This window comes from Hyperolius riggenbachi, chromosome 10, assembly GCF_040937935.1.
Source record: "Hyperolius riggenbachi isolate aHypRig1 chromosome 10, aHypRig1.pri, whole genome shotgun sequence".
Taxonomy (NCBI): domain Eukaryota; kingdom Metazoa; phylum Chordata; class Amphibia; order Anura; family Hyperoliidae; genus Hyperolius; species Hyperolius riggenbachi.
In genome coordinates this window covers 276,188,786-276,211,684 of record NC_090655.1, presented here as the reverse complement: position 1 = coordinate 276,211,684, position 22,899 = coordinate 276,188,786, and the positions used below count along the sequence as shown (strand labels likewise).

The 22,899-nt window shown below is 45.6% G+C and overlaps 2 protein-coding genes across 2 annotated transcripts in view; both read right to left on the bottom strand.

Annotated features, from left to right (window-relative positions):
- The window catches only part of LOC137535477 (zinc finger protein 271-like), a 408,695-nt gene that overhangs the window by 325,253 nt on the left and 60,543 nt on the right, over positions 1 to 22,899 (bottom strand). The gene's annotated exons all lie outside the window — the stretch shown is intronic.
- On the bottom strand, positions 996 to 21,303 carry LOC137535471 (zinc finger protein 345-like). The gene is made up of 7 exons (XM_068257303.1): positions 21,278 to 21,303; positions 7,032 to 7,151; positions 6,773 to 6,907; positions 6,562 to 6,685; positions 5,399 to 5,496; positions 5,073 to 5,286; positions 996 to 2,905 (listed from the first exon to the last, which is right to left on the bottom strand). Exons 2-7 carry the CDS (start codon positions 7,125 to 7,127, stop codon positions 1,467 to 1,469), a joined length of 2,106 nt encoding a protein of 701 aa, XP_068113404.1. The 5' UTR covers positions 7,128 to 7,151; positions 21,278 to 21,303; the 3' UTR covers positions 996 to 1,466.

Here is a 22,899-nt window from a genome sequence, read left to right as displayed (position 1 = left end):
TCACTATCATTTACTGCCTGACACTTTTATTAGATATATATATATATATATATATATATATTATATTGTATATAAGACCTCTGATTAACACATTTTGGTAAGTTGTATGAAAAAATTTCAAGAAAATGAATTGTACCACTCTTTGCACAGAAATCCCTGGTAAATTGAACGCCAGGGAGGTTAAGCTGCGCTGCTTTAGCATTGGCAACAGATAAACAGACATTGGCAGACAAAACCAAGAACAATAGTCAAGTAGTAAACATTTACAGCATGAGGGTAATAATACACTTGGGCAGGTGATATTGCGCTACAGAGGTGCTAGGAGGGTGCTGCACCCCTGCGGTGTTTGGAGGACCAGAGCTGGCGCAGGGGAGTCTCTGCTGTCTGAGGGGTAGGTTTACCGCAGGAGGCTGGGCTCAGCAGTGGAGGGATAGAGTTCAGCAAGAGGGCAGGCTCAGCAGGGGAGGGATAGAGTTCAGCAGGAGGGCGGGCTCAGCTGGGGAGGGATAGAGTTCAGCAGGAGGGAGGGCTCAGCAGGGGTGGGATAGAGTTCAGCAGGAGGAACACCTGAAGGTGCTGCTACGCCTCTTTGCTCTAGAGGAGATGGTCCTATAAAGGCGGCCCGATGGGAGGAGCTCAAAGAAGCGGTTGCCAGGGTGGGAGGGGTCACACAAGATCTTGGTGTCTCTTGACCTCATTCTCGCCATGTGGAGATCGGGGGGTGGCAGGGATAATCCAATGATCTTCTCCACAGTGCTAATCACTCTTTGGAGTCTGTACCTGTCACTGGTAAAGATGGCCCAAACTGTTCACCGGTGGACAGTTCCTGGTGAACTTGGGCTGTTGACTGTAAAGCAGAGACACAGGGAGAGGGAAATCTCCTTTCCTTAGTTCAGTGTGGATGAATGGGAGCTTCTAATATCCCCACATCTGCAGCTCACAGCAGGTAAATAACAATGTTATATAGAACTTTCCTGAAGTCTCACATTCTTATTTTCACTTTAAGGGGTTGTATCTGGACTCTAAATTATGCACAGCAGCAAAATCAGTGTAATTTAAAATCTGGTTTATTCAGCTCCCAGCAAAAGCAAATAATGATAATTTCAGCACTTGTGTTATCAGGAGTGTTTGTTCAGCCAGATAAAAGTGTTTTGGCTTTTATTTACTCTATTACTCTATCTACTACAGATCTTGCCTCATTTGTATAGATAAAGCACCTGGTTTAATAACCCTTACACTGGAAAATAAAAAAGTGAACACAAAGCAAGTTCTAACTAGGCTCAGTACTATATGTACCTATATTTATCTCATCAGGTCACTTCAGTTCAGGGACTTTAACACTTTATAAACCAATGCACCGAGTAGCATGCAAAAATCCTCAACATTCTGTGTAAATATGATAAAAAAATAAGAAAAAGACAAAACAAAGTGCATCAGAACATTTATAGCCAATACATTTTCCACACTCAACACAAGTGTCTGATAAGCTGTGACTTATGCCAAAAACATTTCCCACACTCAGCACATGAATAGGGCTTCTCACCAGTGTGAGATCTCTCATGCCTGACAAGAATTGATTTACTCACAAAACCTTTCCTACACACAGCACATGAATAGGGCTTCTCACCAGTGTGAGATCTCTCATGTTGGACAAGGATTGATTTCCATGCAAAACATTTCCCACATTCAGCACATGAATAGGGTTTTTCACCAGTGTGACATCTCCCATGTTGGACAAGATATGATTTCTGAGCAAAACATTTCCCACACTCAGCACATGAATAGGGCTTCTCATCAGTGTGAGATCTCTCATGTTTGACAAGGTCTGATTTTCGTGCATAACATTTCCCACACTCAGCACATGAATAGGGCTTCTCACCAGTGTGACATCTCTCATGCCTGACAAGAATTGATTTACTCACAAAACATTTCCCACACTCAGCACATGAATAGGGCTTCTCACCAGTGTGAGAACTCTCATGTTGGACAAGGTTTGATTTCCGTGCAAAACATTTCCCACACTCAGCACATGAATAGGGTTTCTCAACAGTATGATATCTCTTATGTGTGACAAGATGTGATTTAGTCACAAAACTTTTCCCACACTCAGCACATGAATAGGGCTTCTCTCTAGTGTGATATTTCATGTGTCTGACAAGATTTGCTTTACAAACAAAACATTTCCCACACTCAGCACATGAGTAGGGCTTCTCCCCAGTGTGTGATCTCACATGCCTGACAAGTTTTGGTTTACACTCAAAACGTTTCCCACACTCAGCACATGAATAAGGCTTCTCACCAGTGTGAGATCTCTCATGCCTGACAAGCTGTGATTTACGCCCAAAACGTTTCCCACTCTCAGCACATGAATAAGGTTTCTCACCAGTGTGAGAGCTCTCATGACTGTTAAGACTTACTTTATGACCAAAACATTTCCCACACTCAGCACATGAATAGGGCTTCTCACCAGTGTGAGATCTCTCATGTGTGAAAAGATTTGATTTCCGAGTAAAACATTTCCCACACTCAGCACAGGAATAGGGCATCTCACCAGTGTGAGATCTCTCATGAAATACAAGACTTATTTTACGCCCAAAACATTTCCCACACTCAGCACATGAATACGGCTTCTCACCAGTGTGAGATCTCTCATGTCTGACAAGATTTGATTTCCACTTATAACATTTGCCACACTTGGAACAGGCATAAGACCCTCCAGCACGAGGAGAGCTGTGCTGGGTATGAGGCCCCTCAGGATTAGACAGGTGATGGGAGTCTGGAGGAATATTTGGGGTCACCAGGATATCTGCAGGAGACTCTTGTCCAGTGACATCATCCTCCGTTGTACAGTCTGTGGATACAGAGAGACGAGTCTCTGAGAGGTTCCTGATGCCGGGACTCCGTCCTGCAAATAGAGAAACATCATCACTTCCTGTTAGAGAATTCTGAGGGGAGGAGCAATTATCATTAGGGATTAGAGGAAAGAGGATGGTCGGCACTGCTGTACAGCTTCCTTTATTTGGCAATGTGCAGACAAGTAGGCTGTGTGTTACACCATCACCTCACAGTCCATAAGAAGAGACTAAACACGTACCGGTGCGGGGGTGGATAATGGTGGGTGCTGGTTGCTGGGAGCCTGACGGCAGTTTCACACACAAGCGCTTCTTCGGAAGCTATGACAAGGGGGCGGGGCTATATCTGCTCTAGTTGGTCTAGTTGGAGAAAGTGCGTTACTGTAATAGTAACCTGCAATCCAAGATTACAGTGTGGGGAGGTCAGGGAGAGCGAGGCCAAACAACACGGCCGCTATTCCTAATGGAATTACAAGTCCTGCTGCAGCAGCTAATTATACAAGCCACTAACATAATATTCCATGATGAATATAGGTCAGGCCATGCAGAGCAGAGAATCTAGCTGACCTCGTCCACATATACAACAAGGACTGCCTGATTAGGGGAAGCCGGGGTTAGGAAGGTTTAACAGTTATTTAAAAAGTAACCTTTATTTTAATTTATAAAGAAACAGGAAGATTGGCCATTAGAGGATGGGCAACAGCAACATTCAGGGAGAACTGGGGAGGAGATTGTGTCTCAGAAGTTCAGCAGAATAGGTGCCGTATCTATTCCTGACTCTCTCCTCTTTCAGTTCAATTCAACAGTTACTATTTACATGCTATAAAACACAATGGGGTTGATTCACTAACTATAGCGCTGCCAAACAGCGAGACTAAACTACTGTTATGAGCGCATTTACTATTTCCTCTGTGCACACTACACACGCTAGTGGCAGCGTAGAGTACGTTACTTGGCAATGGGAGATGCCTTGATTTGCCGCACGGTAGTGATGTATTGCTCCTGCAATATTTCACTAAAGCAGTCCCTACGCAGAGAGGAAATACTAAGTCACGCGACGTAGCATGTAAAGAGGAAATAAGTAGCGCTGCTCTATTAGCGTGAGAGAGAGAGAGGGTGTGTGTGTGTGTGTGTGTGTGTGTGTGTGTGTGTGTGTGTGTGTGTGTGTGTGTGTGTGTGTGTGTGTGTGTGTGTGTGTGTGTGTGTGTGTGTGTGTGTGTGTGTGTGTGTGTGTGTGTGTGTGTGTGTGTGTGTGTGTGTGTGTGTGTGTGTGTGTGTGTGTGTGTGTGTGTGTGTGTGTGTGTGTGTGTGTGTGTGTGTGTGTGTGTGTGTGTGTGTGTGTGTGTGTAATTATCAACATACGCTTGGTCTTTCTCCCTCCCTCTAAGTGTATGATATTGAGCATGCTTACTCAGCTTCCTTGGTTGCCCATGGCGAGGCCTATTCTGAGTGGAAATGTTCGTATTAAACCTCTGTATGTTCTTGGCCACTATGCAGCAGCTCAGTTTCAAAATGTTGGCAATATTCTTTTACCCCAGGACAACTTTAATTCATTTTTAAGCTCCTCAGATAGTTCTCTGCCATGAGGAGCCATGCTGAGCTTCCAGTGACCAGTATGAGGGAGTGTGAGAGCGATAACACCAAATGTACCACACCTGCTCCCCATTCACACCTGAGACCTTGTAACACTAACCAGTCACATGACCTCAGGGAGGGAAAGGGCCGGAACCAATTCCCTTCCTCTGCTAAATTCTCTCCTAGGACATCATTCTTCATCTTCTGCTTAAAAAGAAAATGCTCAACACTCTGCAAAGTACTGCAAAGTTATTTTAAGTTTTTTGTTGCCTGCAGGTGGCTTAAATGGCCATTTATTCATAAAATATAAAATATCACCAAGGAGAAACTTAGGGAAAAAGTGAATTGGATTGGGCCCTAAAATGTCTAATTGAGTAGAATTTTGACATTTGTCACTTAGGGGTGTCCTCACTTTTGTTGTCAGCAGTTTAGACATTAATGGCTGTGTGTTGAGTTATGTTGGTGGGACAGCAAATTTATACCGTTATACAAGCTGTACACTGACTGCTTTACATTGTGTCAAAGGGGTAGATTCATGAAACTCTGGTAATATTACCACACATACTGAGAGGAAGGTGATCTATACTGTGCCCAGCAGGGACATATTTGTTAGTCAGTTTTCAATATCTAATGTTTATTACTCACCAATTCTCATCTCTGCAATAATGTCTTCTTTCTTAGATGCTCTCATCACGTCCCCCTCCTCCATAGACTGCTGATCACTCCTCACATATGTCTCTTCTTCCTCTTTACTTGTCCTCATCATGTCTCCCTCCTCCAGAGACTGCTGGTCACTCCTCACATACGCCTCTTCTTCTTCCTCTTTAACCACAGCACTTACATGTATCAGTTCTCCACCCTAATCACACAAAATAAGAAGCACTTTATAATGTGAACACAGATAACAGCATAGACAACACGGAACAATGTCACATAGTTTGGGGTCTCTAATGACACTCAGTTCCAACTACCTGATAATGGTGGGGGGTGGGGGGAACTTCCTTTAGACAATCCCAGGAATAAAGAGGACCTGTACATCTCTCCGGTGGGTTTCTGTTACTGGATCCATCTGTAGGAAACACACAATGACTGAATACTATGGGCTCAATTAACTAAGTGTTACCACATTGAAAAGTAAATATTACAGACTAGTGAGGTAAATTACCGGCTTGTGCGGTGAATACCTAAAAAAAAGTCAATTCACTAATATTAGAGCATTCGGTAAAACAAATAAAATGTTGGGCATTTTAAGATCTTGCTGGACCTGTCAATAACTAGAAATCAGCATGTAGTAAAATTGACAGACTAGGGAGAAAGCCAATAGGAAGAGCCACCTGGTCCTGCTACTCACCTCATTTGATCAGATGCACTGCCGGGTGCGACATCAAAAAGATAAACAAAATACAACATCAGGAGACGTTTAAAGAGGCTTCCCTGTATCCCTTTAGACATGCAGATCTATATACTGGTACACAGAAGAGGCCCTTTAGTGGCATGCATACACATCTAAAGGGATGCAGGAAGCCCTTTACTCTCTAGTAAGCTGTCACACAGGAATGGGTTATGCAGACACTTGTAGGAGAGAACCTCAGCTTGCTGCAGAGACCTCCTCCACAGCTGTGAGACTTCTGCATTACCGAGCAGGTCTTACTGAACTGAAGCAACATTTCTCAGTTAATATGTTTTAAAAGGAAACAGGAGGGCGCTTGGAGTAGGGATATATACTTTTCACCCGCTGCTGGCCTCTGCTATGGGGTACCTACTCACCCCAAAACTGGGACTGATAGGTTATAGAGGTAAATTAACAGGTAGCGCTGGGAATAATTGATATTGGTACAAAAAATAAATATATAATAATTTACTTTAATACTTCAATATAAACATATAATTGTCGACTTGAATACAGGCCATTTAAAAGACTTATTTCTCAGTAAATTATCTATTACCGCATGTGTGACAATCTTACTGCACTTGGAAAAAAAAAGTCTACAATACAGAATGTGTTATTTCCCCAACCTCTTTTTTTGCTAAACAGCCCTTATTGAATTGAGTTTGTGTTTATCTGATGAGGGGGATCTAGGAGGACCCCAAGCACTGCTTCCTCCATTACAAGAAATTAACAATCTCCTCTTACCCGGTGATGTGAGGGGCGGCTGATTCTCCATCATGGTGTCCTTGTAGAGGTCCTGGTGTCCTTCTATATATTGCCACTCCTCCATGGAGAAATAGATGGTGACATCCTGACATCTCATAGGAACCTGACGCACACAATAATACAGTCACCGCCCAGACACGCCCCTTGCTGTTATACTGGATAACGTCCCATAATTCCCAGCACCACTCACCTCTCCTGTCAGCAGCTCCATCATCTTCCTGGTGATTTCCAGAATCTTCTTCTTATTGTGTCCCTCAGATATCAAGAAGGGAGGTGGGGGCACCGTGATGGTCACATGATCGCCAGACTTCACTGGAGGAAAACTCTGTATGGAAAGAACAACACTAACGTCACATGATCTCCCAGAATCCCCCTCACTTCTCTGGTCAGGTGTGTTTTATTAATAGAGATAAGAGTGATGTCATGTGACCTCCCAGAATCCTCCTCACCTCTCCAGTCAGCAGACAGATGATCTCCAGGGTGAGGTTGAATATCCTCTCGGTCATGTGACTCTGATCCTCCTCCATCCTCAGTGATGTGGTCATGTGATCTGCACAGGAAGCTGCTGCCTTTGGATAGATAATAAGGTGAGGATAATCTAGGTTATACGGCTGTCAGTGGTGAAACTACCGATACAGGATGCCCCTCCCCCTGCACTCCCCATTGCTGTCACTTGTGGGTGGTGGGGCCATGCAGAGTATTGCAGGAAAGCATAATAAGCTGGTTTATAGCTACCTGTGCACTATACTCCCAGTGTGCTACAGCCATGTCCTCCCTCTGCCTCCTCTCCAGCTGGCCTTCTCTCCTCACATCCCCCTCCCACTGTTACCATTCCTGTGATGTTACAGCAGTGCTGGTAGTGGTAGATGGATGAGGATATGAGGAGAGGCAGAAACTGAGGCTAATGGGAGCATAGGACAGGAGCACACTGTGACCGCTAGCTATAAACCAATGTAATCCTTCCTATTACTACTCTGCATGGAGGTGGGGGAAGGAGCAATACTGAGTGTGGGCATGGCTATACTGGGGAGAAATGGCATTACCGGGGTGGGGGACATTACATACTGGAGGATAATGGCAATGCTGGGGACACAGGGAGGACATGGCTATACTGGGGGATAAATGGCATTACTGGGGTGGGGGACATTACATTCTGGAGGATAATGGCAATACTGGGGGACACAGGGGGACATGGCTATACTGGGGGAGAAATGGCATTACTGGGGTGGGAGGACATTACATACTGGAAGATAATGGCAATGCTGGGGGACACAGGGGAGGACATGGCTATACTGGGGGAGAAATGACATTACTGGGGTGTGGGACATTACATACTGGAGGATAATGGCAATGCTGGGGGACACAGGGGGGACATGGCTATACTGGGGGAGAAATGGCATTACTGGGGTGGGGGACATTACATACTGGAGGATAATGGCAATGCTGGGGGACACAGGGGGACATGGCTATACTGGGGGAGAAATGACATTACTGGGGTGGGGGCCATTACATACTGGAGGATAATGGCAATGCTGGGGGACACGGGGGGACATGGCTATACTGGGGGAGAACTGGCATTACTGGGGTGGGGGACATTACATACTGGAGGATAATGGCAATGCTGGGGGACACAGGGGGACATGGCTATACTGGGGCAGAAATGTCATTACTGGGGTGGGGACATTACATACTGGAGGATAATGGTAATGCTGGGGGACATAGGGGGAGGCGCATGGCTATACTGGGAAACAAATCGCATTACTGAGGTGGGAAAACTGCAGCATAAATTGAAAACACTAGTTAGTTGCCCAGTCAGCACCCGGGCCCTGAAAAGGTGCAGGAAACATACATAAAATCAAGAAGAACCGAGTCTTGATCTGGATTTAAAGGCTATAAAAGCTCAAATTTTTATTTTATCACAGTATAAAAGCAGAATGTTTCGGCACACAGGCCTTTGTGAAGTGCATGAATGAACTGTAGTGAGAGGGATATGGAGGCTGCCATATTTATTTCCTGTTACACAATACCAGTTGCCTGGCATCCTGCTGATCCTCTGCCTCTAATACTTTTACCCCCAGACACTGAACAAGCAGCAGCAGATCAGGTGTTTCTGACATTATAGTCAGAATCTGCAGCCAAATAGATCAGCAGGGCTGCCAGGCAACTGGTATTGCTTAAAGAGAATCTGTATTGTTAAAATCGCACAAAAGTAAACATACCAGTGCGTTAGGGGACCCCATATTTTTCTCACTACAAGTGGTCCTTTAAAGAAAAACATTTATTTGTTACACCTGATACAAATCCTGCAATAAATCTGCATTGTGCCAACTTCCGGCTTTTAATGGAAGCAGACATATTGATAACATTCTGTGTTTACAAATTAGCTGCTCTGCCGTGCAGAGAAGATTCCTGAGCTGACACAGCTGAGAGATCAAATTACAACTTGTGATAAGTCACAGATGAGGGGGAGTTAGTAGACAGGCTAAACTATCTTAATACATACAGGGTGCATTTCTCTATGTTTTCCTCCTGTCCTGTGCAAGAGTTCAGGTCCACCTTAAAGAGACTCCGTAACAAAAATTGCATCCTGTTTTTTATCATCCTACAAGTTCAAAAAGCTATTCTAATGTGTTCTGGCTTACTGCAGCACTTTATACTATCACTGTCTCTGTAATAAATCAATGTATCTTTCCCCTGTCAGACTTGTCGGCCTGTGTCTGGAAGGCTGCCAAGTTCTTCAGTGTTGTGGTTCTGCTATGCACACCCCCTCCAGGCCCCCTCTATGCACACTGCCTGTGTGTTATTTAGGATTAGAGCAGCTTCTCTCTTCTCTCTTATCTTTTACAAGCTGGATAAAACGTCCTCTGAGCTGGCTGGGCTTTCACATACTGAAGAATTACAGACAAGGGCAAAGCTGTTTGCAGGAAGAAACAAGCAGCCTGAAACTTCAGTGCATGAGAACAGAGGAAAAGAAACACACAAATGATCTCTTGAGATTCAAAAGGAAGGCTGTATACAGCCTGCTTGTGTATGGATGTATTTTCTATGTGTGGACATACAGTACATCAACCTACTTCCTGTTTTGGTGGCCATTTTGTTTGTTTATAAACAAACTTTTTAAAACTGTTTTTAACCACTTTTAATGCGGCGGGGAGCGGCGAAATTGTGTCAGAGGGTAATAGGAGGTGTCCCCTAACGCACTGGTATGTTTACTTTTGTGCAATTTTAACAATACAGATTCTCTTTAAATGAAACCTGCACTAGGAGCAGCGGCTGGATAGTGTACTGGATATAGGAAACAGAAGGATCGGACCAGCACCATATAGGTTACATCATTCATTTACATAAATAGGATAGAGAGTGTGCTGGGGTAACACAAATAGCACAACACAAGAGAAAGTACCCTGTATAGCACCACACGGACCGCAACAATATATCTAAAAAATCGTTATTATCAAATTACAATCCAACCCAATTATATGCAATGAAAAACAATCACAAAAGGTGAAATGAGTGGTGTCCTAAACCAATAATCAAAATACAAAATCACAGGTCCTCCTCATCCAAAGTGTTCATTTATTTTATTTATTTATTTAAGTATTTATATGGCGCTGGCATATTACGCAGCGCTGTACATAGTATATAGTCCTTTCACTAACTGTCCCTCAAAGGGGCTCACAATCTAGTCCCTACCATAGTCATATGTCTGTGTATGTATCATGTAATGTATGTATCAGAGGAGCTCACAATCTAGTCCCTACCATAGTCATATGTCTGTGTATGTATCATGTAGTGTATGTATCATAGCATGTATCTATATGCAGTGTAAACAAATCACACGCAATATACATCAATACAAAAAATCAATATTGCTCAAAAAAATGACAAATCAAAATATGCAAAGGAAAAAAATCCAGCAAAAATAATCAGCATATCGGGTGAACAAGTGTCACAAGCCGCCCCAGAAGGGGTAAATAGCAATAATGTTAGATAAAGATAAACATCTATAATGTAAAGAGCAATAGCAGCAATAAAGAATAAAAAGTAAAGTGCTCACGTGTAATCAGGGCTGTGGAGGAGTCGGTACAAAAATCTTCCCATTCCTCAGGTTAGGATTCCACCGACTCCGACTCCTCTAATTTGCATATTACAATCTTGTTGATTGAAAGTATGTAACATAAAATGCATCTCTTAACTGCCAACGCTTAGGAATTCTAAAAGACAACTGAATGGAGAGGGATATGGAGGCTGCCATATTTATTCCCTTTTAGACAATACCAGTTACCTGTCTATCCAGCTGATCTTCTGCCTCTAATACTTTTAGTCATAGACTAAGGCCTTGTTCACATCATACGCGCTGTTGTGCGAATTTGGAAGTGTGTATGGCGTGGTAACATGCAAGAACAGCAGAAGGATACAGACAGCCCTTCTGTCGTTCACATCAAATGCTCTGCGCAGCAGTATGATGCTCTATGATGCGCTTGTGTACTGCTGCATGCATTCTGCCCGCAAGTGCAGGGCTGACCCATTCACTGTCAATGAATGGGTTCAGCAGTGCAGCGGGTAGCAGCGCAGATGGGGTGCGATCCTACGAATTGCGTTCCAGCCGCATGGCCATCTGCGCTGCATAGATGTGAATGAGGCCTAAAACTAGTCCTTGGTAAGAGTACTTGTAGAAGGTACAGACAGGAACAAAGAGTATCTATCAGGCCCTAGGCAATGTAACTGTGGGTACATGTAAGAGTGATGTGCAGGTACTCTGCAGGGGAATGAGGAGATTCTTCCTCTATTACACATTCTTCATGCACAATCTGAACCAGGTTTATGGGTGATAGACAACACCTCTGTGTTCAATGTGCACAACATTCTCAGTGGATTCCCTGCAGCTCTGTGGGGAGTGCATATGTAGAGTATAGTACTACTGTGTAACTTAAAGCAGAGTTCCCCAATCCAGTCCTCAAGGCCCACCAACAGTACAGGTTTTGCAGGAAACCACACACAATCACAGGTGAGGTAATTAGTGACTCAGCAGAGCTGATAAACTACCTGTGGAATTCCACAAAACATGCACTGTTGTTGGCCTTGAGGACAGTGTTGGGGAACACTGACTTAAAGTGAACCTAAGACAGATGAAAGTTTTATACATACCTAGGGCTTTCTCTAGCCCCCTTCAGGCTAATCAGTCCCTCGCTGTCCTCCTCCGCCACCTGGATCTTCTGCTATGGGTCCAGGCAATTGAGCCAGTCAGGTGCAGTGCGCATGCACACACTCCGCTGCCGGGAGCGTACTACATCTGCTCAGCACTATTGCACAGGTGCAGAATGATCCTGGCAGGGGAAGAAGCACGCGGCCGGACTGCGCTGACTGGCTGAATTACCGGGACTCATAGCAGAAAATCCAGGTGGCGGAGGAGGACAGCGAGGGACTGATTGGCCTGAAGGGGGCTGGAAGAAGCCCCAGGTATATATACAACTTTCATTTTAATCCTTCTCAGGTACCCTTTAATTCGTAGTGACCAAACCAAATTTTAACAACATATCAAATTATTTCATTTAATGAGCAAAGGGAGTGCATACATTTGCATAAACCAGCATCAGAATTATTTCCATCTCATTGACCATCTCTATTAGGGACACAGCTACACATCAGGCTTTATTCTTACAGCATAGATGTTATTTAGTATATATAAGAGATTCCTGTGTACACATCATATATACAGTCACAATCAGATATGTATATCTGACTTTAAAAATACGGAGACTGGTTTATTGAAGCAGCACAAGTAACTATGTTTGATTGGTTTATTTCATTTTTGTGGACTAAGCACAACTATTACTGTATATATAATTTATGACGACTATTATCTGAGAAATAGAACATTTTATCATATTTTCTATTTTAATTACAGATTTAATTCATTAGGAGTCGGTGCATTTTTTCCCAACACCGACTCCAGGTACCCAAAAATTGCCCCGACTCCTCCTCCACAGCCCTGCGTGTAATAGAATAGATGAGGGGGACACCAACCACAAAGCCTTTAAGGACAACTTTAGTGAGAGGGATATGGAGGCTGCCATATTTATTTCCTTTTCAGCAATACCAGTTGCCTGGCAGCCTAGCAGGGGTGTGTTATGTCAGCGCGCTCCATGGTGAAAATGGGTGTGGCCATGACATCACATGGGCGGTGCTAATTGTACTGTAACAGTGAGGCAGCAAGCCAGAGTTTCCTCACAAAAGTTAGGCAAGTGACCCGAAGGGTAATTACAAAGAGAGGACACAGAGAGCCAATATAGTGTAGTAAGTACTGGCAAAGGATGAATATGCAGAGTAAGTCAAAGAATACTCACACACCCGGGTCGCCACAAAGGTAACCACTGTAAAGGCAGGTGGGGAGATTAGACCTGTCCCCACTCAGGATTAAGCAGTCGCTCTCCATAGATAAAGAAAAGGGGGTTACACCCCTCCACCAAGGGTGGACTCAGATATTGTACAAGATCAAACAGAGGTGCCAACAGGATAAAAAGGACTACAAATCTTACAAATATATCTGTATAGAGGAGGTAGTGGTGGACTTACCTCCTCCAAGCAGACAAACAGAACTGTTGATCTGAACAGTCACAGAAAAGTTTATTTACACACTCCCAGTTATTGTGCAACGCGTTTCACAGGCGTGACCCTGCTTCATCAGGCAGTAAAAGTAGAGCATATAACAGCTGCAGATCAGTATAGCACTAAGCGCCTGTAACGATCGGTGTAACACAGAGTGGGTCTAATTACCGGTGAACTGCAGTATCACCGAGAATACAGAATATACCCGATTATTGATGATCTGCAGTATCACCGATAATCAGATATATCTACTAACCTCTGGACACCTGAGATAGCAAGTGAGTGTTAAGTGCAACAATAATATTTTGAGTATAGCACAGAAGTAGTTCCTTCCGTATGCCTAGACTCTCCCGAGGGAGGAGCTAGGCTGAGAGTAGGAAGGACAGAGTGTGAGTGACACCAGTGAGAAGGTGTCACTAACAGGTCTGGGAACTGCCTCTAACAGTAAGGCCAGTTCTCGAGGTCGGGCAATCCAAGTCGTTAACATACAGACAGATACGGTACAGATTCAGGAGACAGATACGGAATCCAATAAACAGGCAGGGTTTGGCAACGGAGTATCAGAATAGCGGGGTACAAAATCAGGAGGCAGATACAGAGTCCAGGAACGAGCAGAGTTTGGCAACAGGATATCAGAAATAGCAAGGTACAGAATCAGAGTTCAGGAGGATAAGTCAGGCAGGCAGAAGGTCATAACAAATAATACAGTTCAATATTCCTAACGCTAAGGTTTGAGGTCCGTGATCGTCAACACCTTTGGAAACTATGCTAGAACACAGATACAGACAAGGCCTGAGTGCTACCACGCCAGACACCAGAGAAATGACCAGCACCCAGTATATATACACCAGTGCTCTCCAGCACCTCCCTTAAGTGCTGGACCAATGAAAGTTGCTGCAATTGTCAGCTGACCGGCCTGGTCAGCTGACCCTCCTCTGACTGCCATAAAGGCACTGCCTCTCTGCGCGCGTACGCGTCCTCCTAAACCAGTGTGGACTATCAGTCCCAGCCACACTAGTCATGTGTTGTAATGTTGTTGCTGTATGGGATGCGGAATACGCCGCCACGCTATCTGAGCGTGCAGCGTTTCCTCTGCATCCCGCCCCACTGTGAGAAGCAGGCCTATGCGTACAAACCGCCGCGTCCGACGCAGCGGTTTCTCCGCGTTCCGCTATGCCAGCTGTGGAAACAGCCGCCCCATCCTGCGTCTATGCGGCGGCTTTTCCGCGTTTCTTCACAGTACCCCCCCCCCCCCTGAGGAGTGGACTCCGGACAGCTCCTTCCAGGCTTCTCAGGATGTAAAGCGTGGAATTCACTTTTCAGCTTGTCAGCATGCATGCGACATTCGGGTACCCATGATCTCTCCTCAATACCATACCCTTTCCAATGAACCAGATATTGTACTGAGTTCTGAACTATGCGTGAGTCTAAAATCTTCTCTACCTCGTACTCAGGTTGGTCATCTATCATCACAGGAGGAGGAGGAGTGGGACCCACATGGACTGCTGGCTTAAGCAGGGACACATGAAAGGATCTTACGCCACGCATGCTGGCAGGAAGATCAATGGCATAAGTGAAATTGTTGATCTTTTTAGTTACCGGAAATGGACCCACAAACCTGGGCCCCAACTTGGCTGAAGGCTGCTTTAAGGTTAAGTGACGTGTGGATACCCAGACTAAGTCTCCTGGTTGAAATTTCCACTCTAAGGAACGTTTCCTGTCAGCTTGACCTTTCTGACTTTGAAACGCCTTTCCCAAATTATTCTCCACAATCCCCCATACGTTCTTAAATGAGTTTTGCCAGGCCTCCAGAGCTGGAAACGGAGTGGAAGCGATTGGCAATGGGGAAAATTTTGGGCAGCTTCCCAGTAACTATCTGAAATGGACAGAATTTCGTGGAAGAACTCTTTAAATTATTGTGCGCAAATTCTGCGAAGGGCAGAAACCTGACCCAATCGTTTTGCGCCTCTGCCACGTAACACCTCAAAAATTGTTCTAATGATTGTTTGACCCTCTCAGTCTGACCATTGGTCTGTGGGTGGTAGCCCGACGAAAATGACAGTTCCATGCCCATTTGGTGACAGAATGCCCTCCAGAATCTCGAAACAAATTGGACTCCCCGATCTGACACAATGTTTTCCGGAATGCCATGCAAAACGGAAAACATGGATGATGAATAAATCGGCCAACTCCTGGGCCGAGGGGAGTCCTTTTAAGGGCACAAAATGGGCCATTTTACTAAAGCGGTCGACTACCACCCAAATGACCAACATGCCCTCAGACCTGGGAAGCTCACCCACAAAATCCATGGACAGGTGGGTCCACGGCTCACTTGGGGTGGGTAAGGGCTGCAACGTTCCCACAGGTGCCAGCCGGGAGGGCTTACTTTTTGCACAGACTGCACATTCCCTAACATACTCCTTGCAATCCGTTGCCAGAGAAGGCCACCAAGCACACCTGGCAACCAGATCCTGTGTTCTGGACGCCCCTGGGTGTCCCGCATTTTTGTGTGAATGAAACATTTGTAAAATCTGGAGACGGAATGGCAGTGGTACAAGCATAACCCCTTCAGGCTTCCCCTCCGGGGCGTCCTGTTGAAAGGGCCCTAAGGTCTCCGTCCAGTCTTTCCATGTCTCAGTTGTTGCTAGAATCAGTTTCTGCGGAACAATGGTCTCTGGGGTAGAGGGCTGTGCTGTCTCTGGCACAAAACATCTGGACAGGGCATCTGCCTTAATGTTCTTGCTACCTGGAGTGTACGTAATTATAAATCTAAACCTCGAGAAAAACAAAGACCATCGAGCCTGACGGGGGCTTAATCTTTTAGCTCCCTCGATGTATTCCAAATTTTTGTGATCAGTGTAAACTGTGATCGTATGTTCTGCTCCTTCCAACCAATGACGCCATTCCTCAAAGGCTAACTTGATGGCCAGGAGCTCCCTATTGCCTATGTCGTAGTTTCTCTCTGCCGGAGAGAACCTACGAGAAAAATAGGCACATGTGTGCAATCTACCCTGCAACCCTGATCGCTGAGACAACACAGTCCCTACCCCGACCTCCGAGGCGTTCACCTCAACAATAAAGGGGTAAGAAGTGTCAACGTGTCTCAGGATGGGTGCAGAGCAAAACAAGTCTTTCAGAGTGGAGAATGCTTGCAGGGCTTCTGGGGACCAGTGAGTAGTATCTGCCCCTTTTTTCGTGAGATTGGTGAGGGGTGAAATGATAGTGGAGTACCCTTTTATGAACCTTCTATAGTAATTGGCAAAGCCTAAGAATCTCTGCAAAGATTTTAACCCCACAGGTTGAGGCCACTCTAACACAGCAGAGACCTTAGCAGGGTCCATCGACAGGCCCGAGGTGGAAATGATGTACCCCAAAAAGGTGACAGATGTTACCTCGAAGATAAATTTCTCCAATTAACGTAAAGCATGTTCTGCCTCAGTTTGTCCAATACAATTCGGACGTGTGTCCTGTGCTCAGAGAGGTTGTTGGAAAAAATAAGTATATCGTCCAGGTATACTAACACGTATTTGCCCAACACCTCTCTGAATACCTCATTAATTAGTTCTTGGAAGACGGCCGGGGCGTTACACAGCCCGAAGGGCATCACCAAGTACTCGTAGTGCCCATCTGGCGTGTTAAAGGCCGTCTTCCATTCATTGCCCTTTCTGATCCGCATCAGGTTGTATGCACCCCGTAAATCTAATTTTAAAAAGATTTTATCGTTGGTAACTTGTGTAAAAAGGTCATCTATCAGGGGCAAGGGGTAGCGATTCTTTACAGTGATTTTATTCAGACCCCGGTAATCTATGCACGGCCGTAGACCTCCAACTTTCTTTTTAACAAAAAAGAACCCTGCGCCAGCGGACGACCGGGAAGGTCGAATGAACCCCTTGGCTAAATTCTCACGAATGTACTCTTGCATGGCCAGTTTCTCTGACCCGGACAAATTGTAAAGATGACCCCTTGGGGGCATACAACCAGATTGAAGATCAATGGGGCAATCAAACGGGCGATGTGGCGGTAACTTGTCAGCAGCTTTGGGACAGAACACATCAGTATACTCGGAATATTGTACTGGAACACCCTCCAAATGAATCCTGGTCTGGCCTAATGTCACCCTCCCTAAACATTGCTGGAAACAATGAGGTGACCAGCTGGTTAACTGCCCAGTGGTCCAATTGATCTGTGGAGAGTGACGGTGCAACCATGGCATGCCAAGGATGACTGTGGAGGTGGTCATGTGTAACACAAAAAACTGCAGTTTCTCTGTATGTAGTACCCCTATAGTGACTTCCACCTCTGGTGTCTGAGACAGCGGATGATTACTTTGCAGGGGGGAATCATCTACTGCCGTAACCTGAATGGGTGGTTTTACCGGGGTGAGCAGAATACCCAATTTCTTTGCAAATTCGAAATCCATAAAATTTGCTGCAGAGCCTGAGTCAACAAAGGCCTCGGAATCCTCGGTTCTATCCTCCCATGTAACAGTACACGGAAGAAGTAACCGTTTATCTTCTAGGGGTAAGAGACGCATTTTGGCATATTCAACTTTGAAGTCTCAAGTCTCAGCCATTTCCTCTGTTTCTGGAATACAATGGTCTTCAGAAGGATTGATTAAACAGTTTTTCAGAGCAGCAATCAACAAGAGGCCTCCTATCAAACCTCGTTTTCCCAAGTGGGACTTACCGTTAGTGCTGGACTATATAATGGATGACCCAGTCATGAAAAAAAGATTCCATATCGTTGCAATATATGTCACGTAAGGTTGCTTTTATCATAGCCATAATATCAGGCAGAAGAATATCAGAGCTTCAGGCTCTGGGTTGTAAGCAGCCTCATCTAGTGTTCCCTGATGATAGAGTGGTGTTGTTTCCAATCAACTCTTTCTTACCGAAAGTTTCTACAGTTTTTCATTATAATCAAGAATGGGTGTTACCTAGTTTCAAAATTCAAGAAGATCTGGTTATACTCCATCCTTTGGATTTGCCATCAACTATTAAAAGCTATCTACAATAGATATGACAAAAGATTTCAGAAATTCTGAAACTCTTCTTATTATACCTTCAGGTTACAGAAAAGGAAAACCTTCATCTACAAGAACTATTGCTAGATGGGTAGTTTCCTTAATTCAAATGGCATACAAGGCCAAAGGCCTACAGCCTCCGCAGGATGTGGTGGCGCACTCCACAAGAAGCATTTCTTCTTCATGGGCAGCCTTTGGAAAAGTGTCTCTACAAACAGTCTGCAGAGCAGCTAGCTGGGCATCTGGTCACATGTTTCTCAAGCACTACTGTGTGGATCCAGCAGCCCTAACGTCAGTGGACTTTGGGAAAAAAAAAAGTTTCCTCCACAGTTGCTTCTGCTAACATGTTTTGTTTTGTTGTTATTGTTATTACATTTTGTAAAGAAATGTGTGTTTCTTTGCATCCCAACCCCTTTTGTTCTCTAGTTATTGCCTATTAGTATGATGCCATGGAAAACACCTGGTAAATTGGAAAATTGTATACTCACCTTTCGGTAATTTTCCTTTCCTGGTGTTTCGCCATGGCAGAATACGGGCCCATCCAGGGCTTTCGGCTCGTACTAGCTATTTAGAATAGTTAAGGGCAGTAGGAGTGGGCCTTTTAAAATCTAAGTCCTAACAGGGCAAAGGGGGCGGGGCTTTGACCATTAGTATGCTGCCATGGAGAAACACCAGGAAAGGAAAATTACCGAAAGGTGAGTATACAATTTTCCAATTCACCAACCCTCTCTCTCTTCACACCCCCCTCCCTCTCTCTCTCGTCACCCCCTCTCTTTCTTAATCACCCCCCCTCTCTTTTCACCCCCTTCTCTCTCTCTCTCCACCCCCCTCTCTCTCTCTCTCTTCACCCCCCTCTCTCTCTTCAGTCTTCACCCCTCTCTCTCTTCACCCCACCTCTTTCTTAACCCCCCCCTCTCTTAACCCCCCCCTCTCTTCACCCCCCCCCCTCTCTCTCTCCTTACCCCGTTCCCCCAACCCTCTATCAGCCCCTATCCTCCCTTCCAGACTCTCAAGGTGGCCATACTTCAGGCGACTTGGCGGCCAATTGACCATTCGATTATTGTAATCGAGTTGGATGAAAATCGGTGCCACAAAGTGCATGCACGACCGACAAAGCGACCTATTTGGGGGCTAAAATAGGTAGTATCATCGATCACACATGCTGCAAGATGTCAGGCCGAAATTGCTTGGTCAGGTGTACGGTGGCTGATTTCAGAATGAACGACGAAACCCCAGCCGCTGCCGGCGTAATGTAGTGTGTGCATTTATACATTACCTGTCCTGTAGCAGCTTTCCGCGCTGTGTCCGTCCATCTCTCCGAGTTCTAACAGCCACATCCACGCTGGCAGTGCATAGGCAGAGCCTGCTACAGGACAGGGAATGTATAAATGCACACAGGGGGGGGGGGGTGTCACATTTATACATTACCTGTCCTGTAGCAGCTTTCCGTGCGGTGTCCGTCCATCTCTCTGGGTTCTAACAGCCACATCCACGCTGGCAGTGCATAGACGTAGCCTGCTACAGGACAGGTAATGTATAAACGCACACAAGGGGGGGTGTCACATTTATACATTACCTGTCCTGTAGCAGCTTTCCGCGCTGTGTCCGTCCATCTCTCCGAGTTCTAACAGCCACATCCACGCTGGCGGTGCATAGGCGGAGGCTGCTACAGGACAGGTAATGTATAAATGCACACAAGGGGGGGGGGTGTCACATTTATACATTGGGGGCAGGGGCAGAGCAGACACGACAGGCTCAGCTGATTCCCTGAAGATTTCATGATGAAATTGGTCGGGAATCGGCCTGCAGTATATGGGCAGCTACAAATTTATCTCTAATCAGATTCGATTCAAGATAAATTTGTCTCTGTCGAATCTGCCCATAATCTGCTGATGTATAGCCCATTAATGATATAATTCTGCGGCTGATCGTTTCTACGGTAATCAGGCAGAAATGATCAGTCATGGGATCGATACGATTCCGATAATCCGATCGACTTGGCTACAAGTTATTCGGTCATTAATAGGGCAGCACCAGTTGCATCTGATCAATTACTGCAGTGATTGGAAATGATCTATCGGTCGTAGAATTGTATCATTAATGGTCACCTTTAAAGTGTACCTGTAGGAAAAAAGTGCCCTTAGGGGGAACTTATATTGGGAGGGAAAAGCCTCTGGATATTGGAGAGGCTTCCCCCATCCTCTGCAGTAGAGGGGATCCAGGACTGTGACCCCCCCAAGATCTCCTTGTTGGGATGTGTACTAGTTGCTTCCCGCTCAGGTTCTGGCAGAAATCGCCAAGCCTGATTGGGTCCAATCTGTTTTGCAGGTGCCTCGTGCAGTAGAGCAGACCTGATCGAGCACGGCTATTTTCACTAGAGCCCAAGTGGAAAGCTGCAACTGCGCGCAGCAGCAACAGCGTCTCAACACTGTATCAGGCTGGCTGAGGAGGATGGAGAAAGCCTCATTTAGGATTCAGCGGCTTCCCCTTCCCGAGGTAAGTACCAACCAGGGGCAATTTTTAACCTTACTGATCTTTAAACTACTGGTATTTAACATTTGTATTTCTTTTTTTAATTTTTCTTGTGCTATTTTTGAAAAAAGGCGTAACTAACCCCTCCCACTTTTAGGCCACACTCCAAAGCCGGTATTTTATCAGTCAAAAGGTGGCAACCCTATAAATGTAAGAGAGCTGGGTGCAGAGCGGGAAGCACATCCTGGCTGGAGGCAGCATCTGTTTAGTGATATACATTTATTATGCAGCTTAATGCCCAGGAGGGGAGGGGGTGCTACTGACTGGGCCTTCTGTGGCTGCAGCTCCCAAGCACTGTGAGTCAGACGGGAGAAAAGCCCTGTGTGACTGCTCACATTCTATCTAACACTAATGCTCTCTTCCCCATCTCTCCTATATACAGTTATTGCTGCATACAATCTCTATGCTCATTCATACTATTACTATCCTCATACTTGCCCATGTCTGCACTGATCTCCCCACTGCAATACATCCTGTACAATGCCCAGCAGCCATATATGTGCTAGTATATAACAAGAATCACACAATTACCTCTTCCAACAACGTGTCCTCCTCTCCACTTCCTGCAACTTCTCTTCTTCCTGTCTTACATCATTTCCTGTGTGTGTGATCGCCATCTTGTGGTGGATAGACTAACTGCAGCCACTGTTTGTGGGATCTCCTTTACTATGAGTTGCAGATTGCCTATAAAGCTCATGGTGAACCAGAACCCCTAGGAGTGTGTAAAGGGGCATAAAAAGTACCAAAATGGACTCAATTTTAAGCAAAACAGAAATTTTCCTTCTTAAAATAGAAGGTATTTGAGATTATTGAGATTAGAGTGATCATTTGATGTCTCCCACAATGCATCACTGCTGCATATGCAAATCACCCCTTTTTTGTCCCTGTAAGCTAAACACATCCACAAAACCATTGGAATGCACTGATGGGTCAAGATTGTTAAAGTGAACGGGAACCGTATTTAAAAAAATGAGACAGATACTTACCCAAGGAGAGGGAAGGCTCTGGGTCCTATAGAGCCTTCCCGCTCCTCTCCTGGTCCCCTCGTTCCAGTGCTGGCTCGCCCGGTAGCAGTATTTGACTAATGTAGTCAAATACTGCTTTACCCGGCCGAAGGAGGCTTCAGAAGTCTTCAGGGAACCCGAGTGCTCCTGAAGAAGGGCGGCCCTGTACTGCGCCTGCGCAAGCACGCTCTCGTGCACGCTCACACCTGTGCAGTATGGAGCCGCACGTCTTTGGGAGGACACGGCTCCCAAAGACTTCCAAATACCCTTTCGGCAGGGGATTGAAATGGGGGGAGCCAGCACAGGATAGAGGGCACCGAGAGAGACGGAAGGCTCTATATGACCCAGTGGCGTTTTGTTAATTGGGCGCTAGGGGGCGTGGCGCACCGGGTGACAAGCTTAAAGGGGGGTGTCAGAAAGGCCAGGCCAGCCCAGCCCAGTATATTTGCATTACATCGCTGACTGCACGCACCTGCACAGAGTGGACAGAAAGTTTGATTAATCATGCTGCTGTGCAAGATGAGGAGGCCGCTGGCAGGACTGGGCTTTTTCTGGCACATAAAGAGCTGCAGGCAGCTACGAGAGGCTTTTTGGCACCACCCCCATCTTTCCTCCTCCCTCCGGCTGCTTACTGAGATTGAGAAGGGACTTCAGGGTCGCGCTGACCTGACGTCTCTCTCTGCGTCTATAGCTGCAGTCAATTCTCTTCCCTTCCTCCCTCCCTCTAGCACAGTAGTCACTGAATGGGTGACGTCAGGAGTGTCATGTATTTGCTATTTGTGCCGCGAATTTCAAGCTTGAGAGAAGACAGACTGCACAAAGTGAGGTACACATGATAAAGAAGCTTAGAAGCAGTCAGCTGTGGCAAGGAGGGGAAGAGAGAGGTCTGGAACCAGCAGACCAACGCGGTGTGGGCTTATCAATCATCCTGCTAAGGAGGAGGAGGAGGGGGGCTCTTTTCACTTATAGACTGATCACACAGACATTCCAGGAGGACTCAGGAGAACATGAGGCACAGTGTGAAGAAGTGATGGGACAGAGAGAAGTCTGGTTTCCATAGGGAAATCACAATGTGACAGGTATTTCTGGAATCCCTGTATCTACCTAGTGAGGGGCTTTAGCTCATAGTCAAGTATGTGTAATCCCATC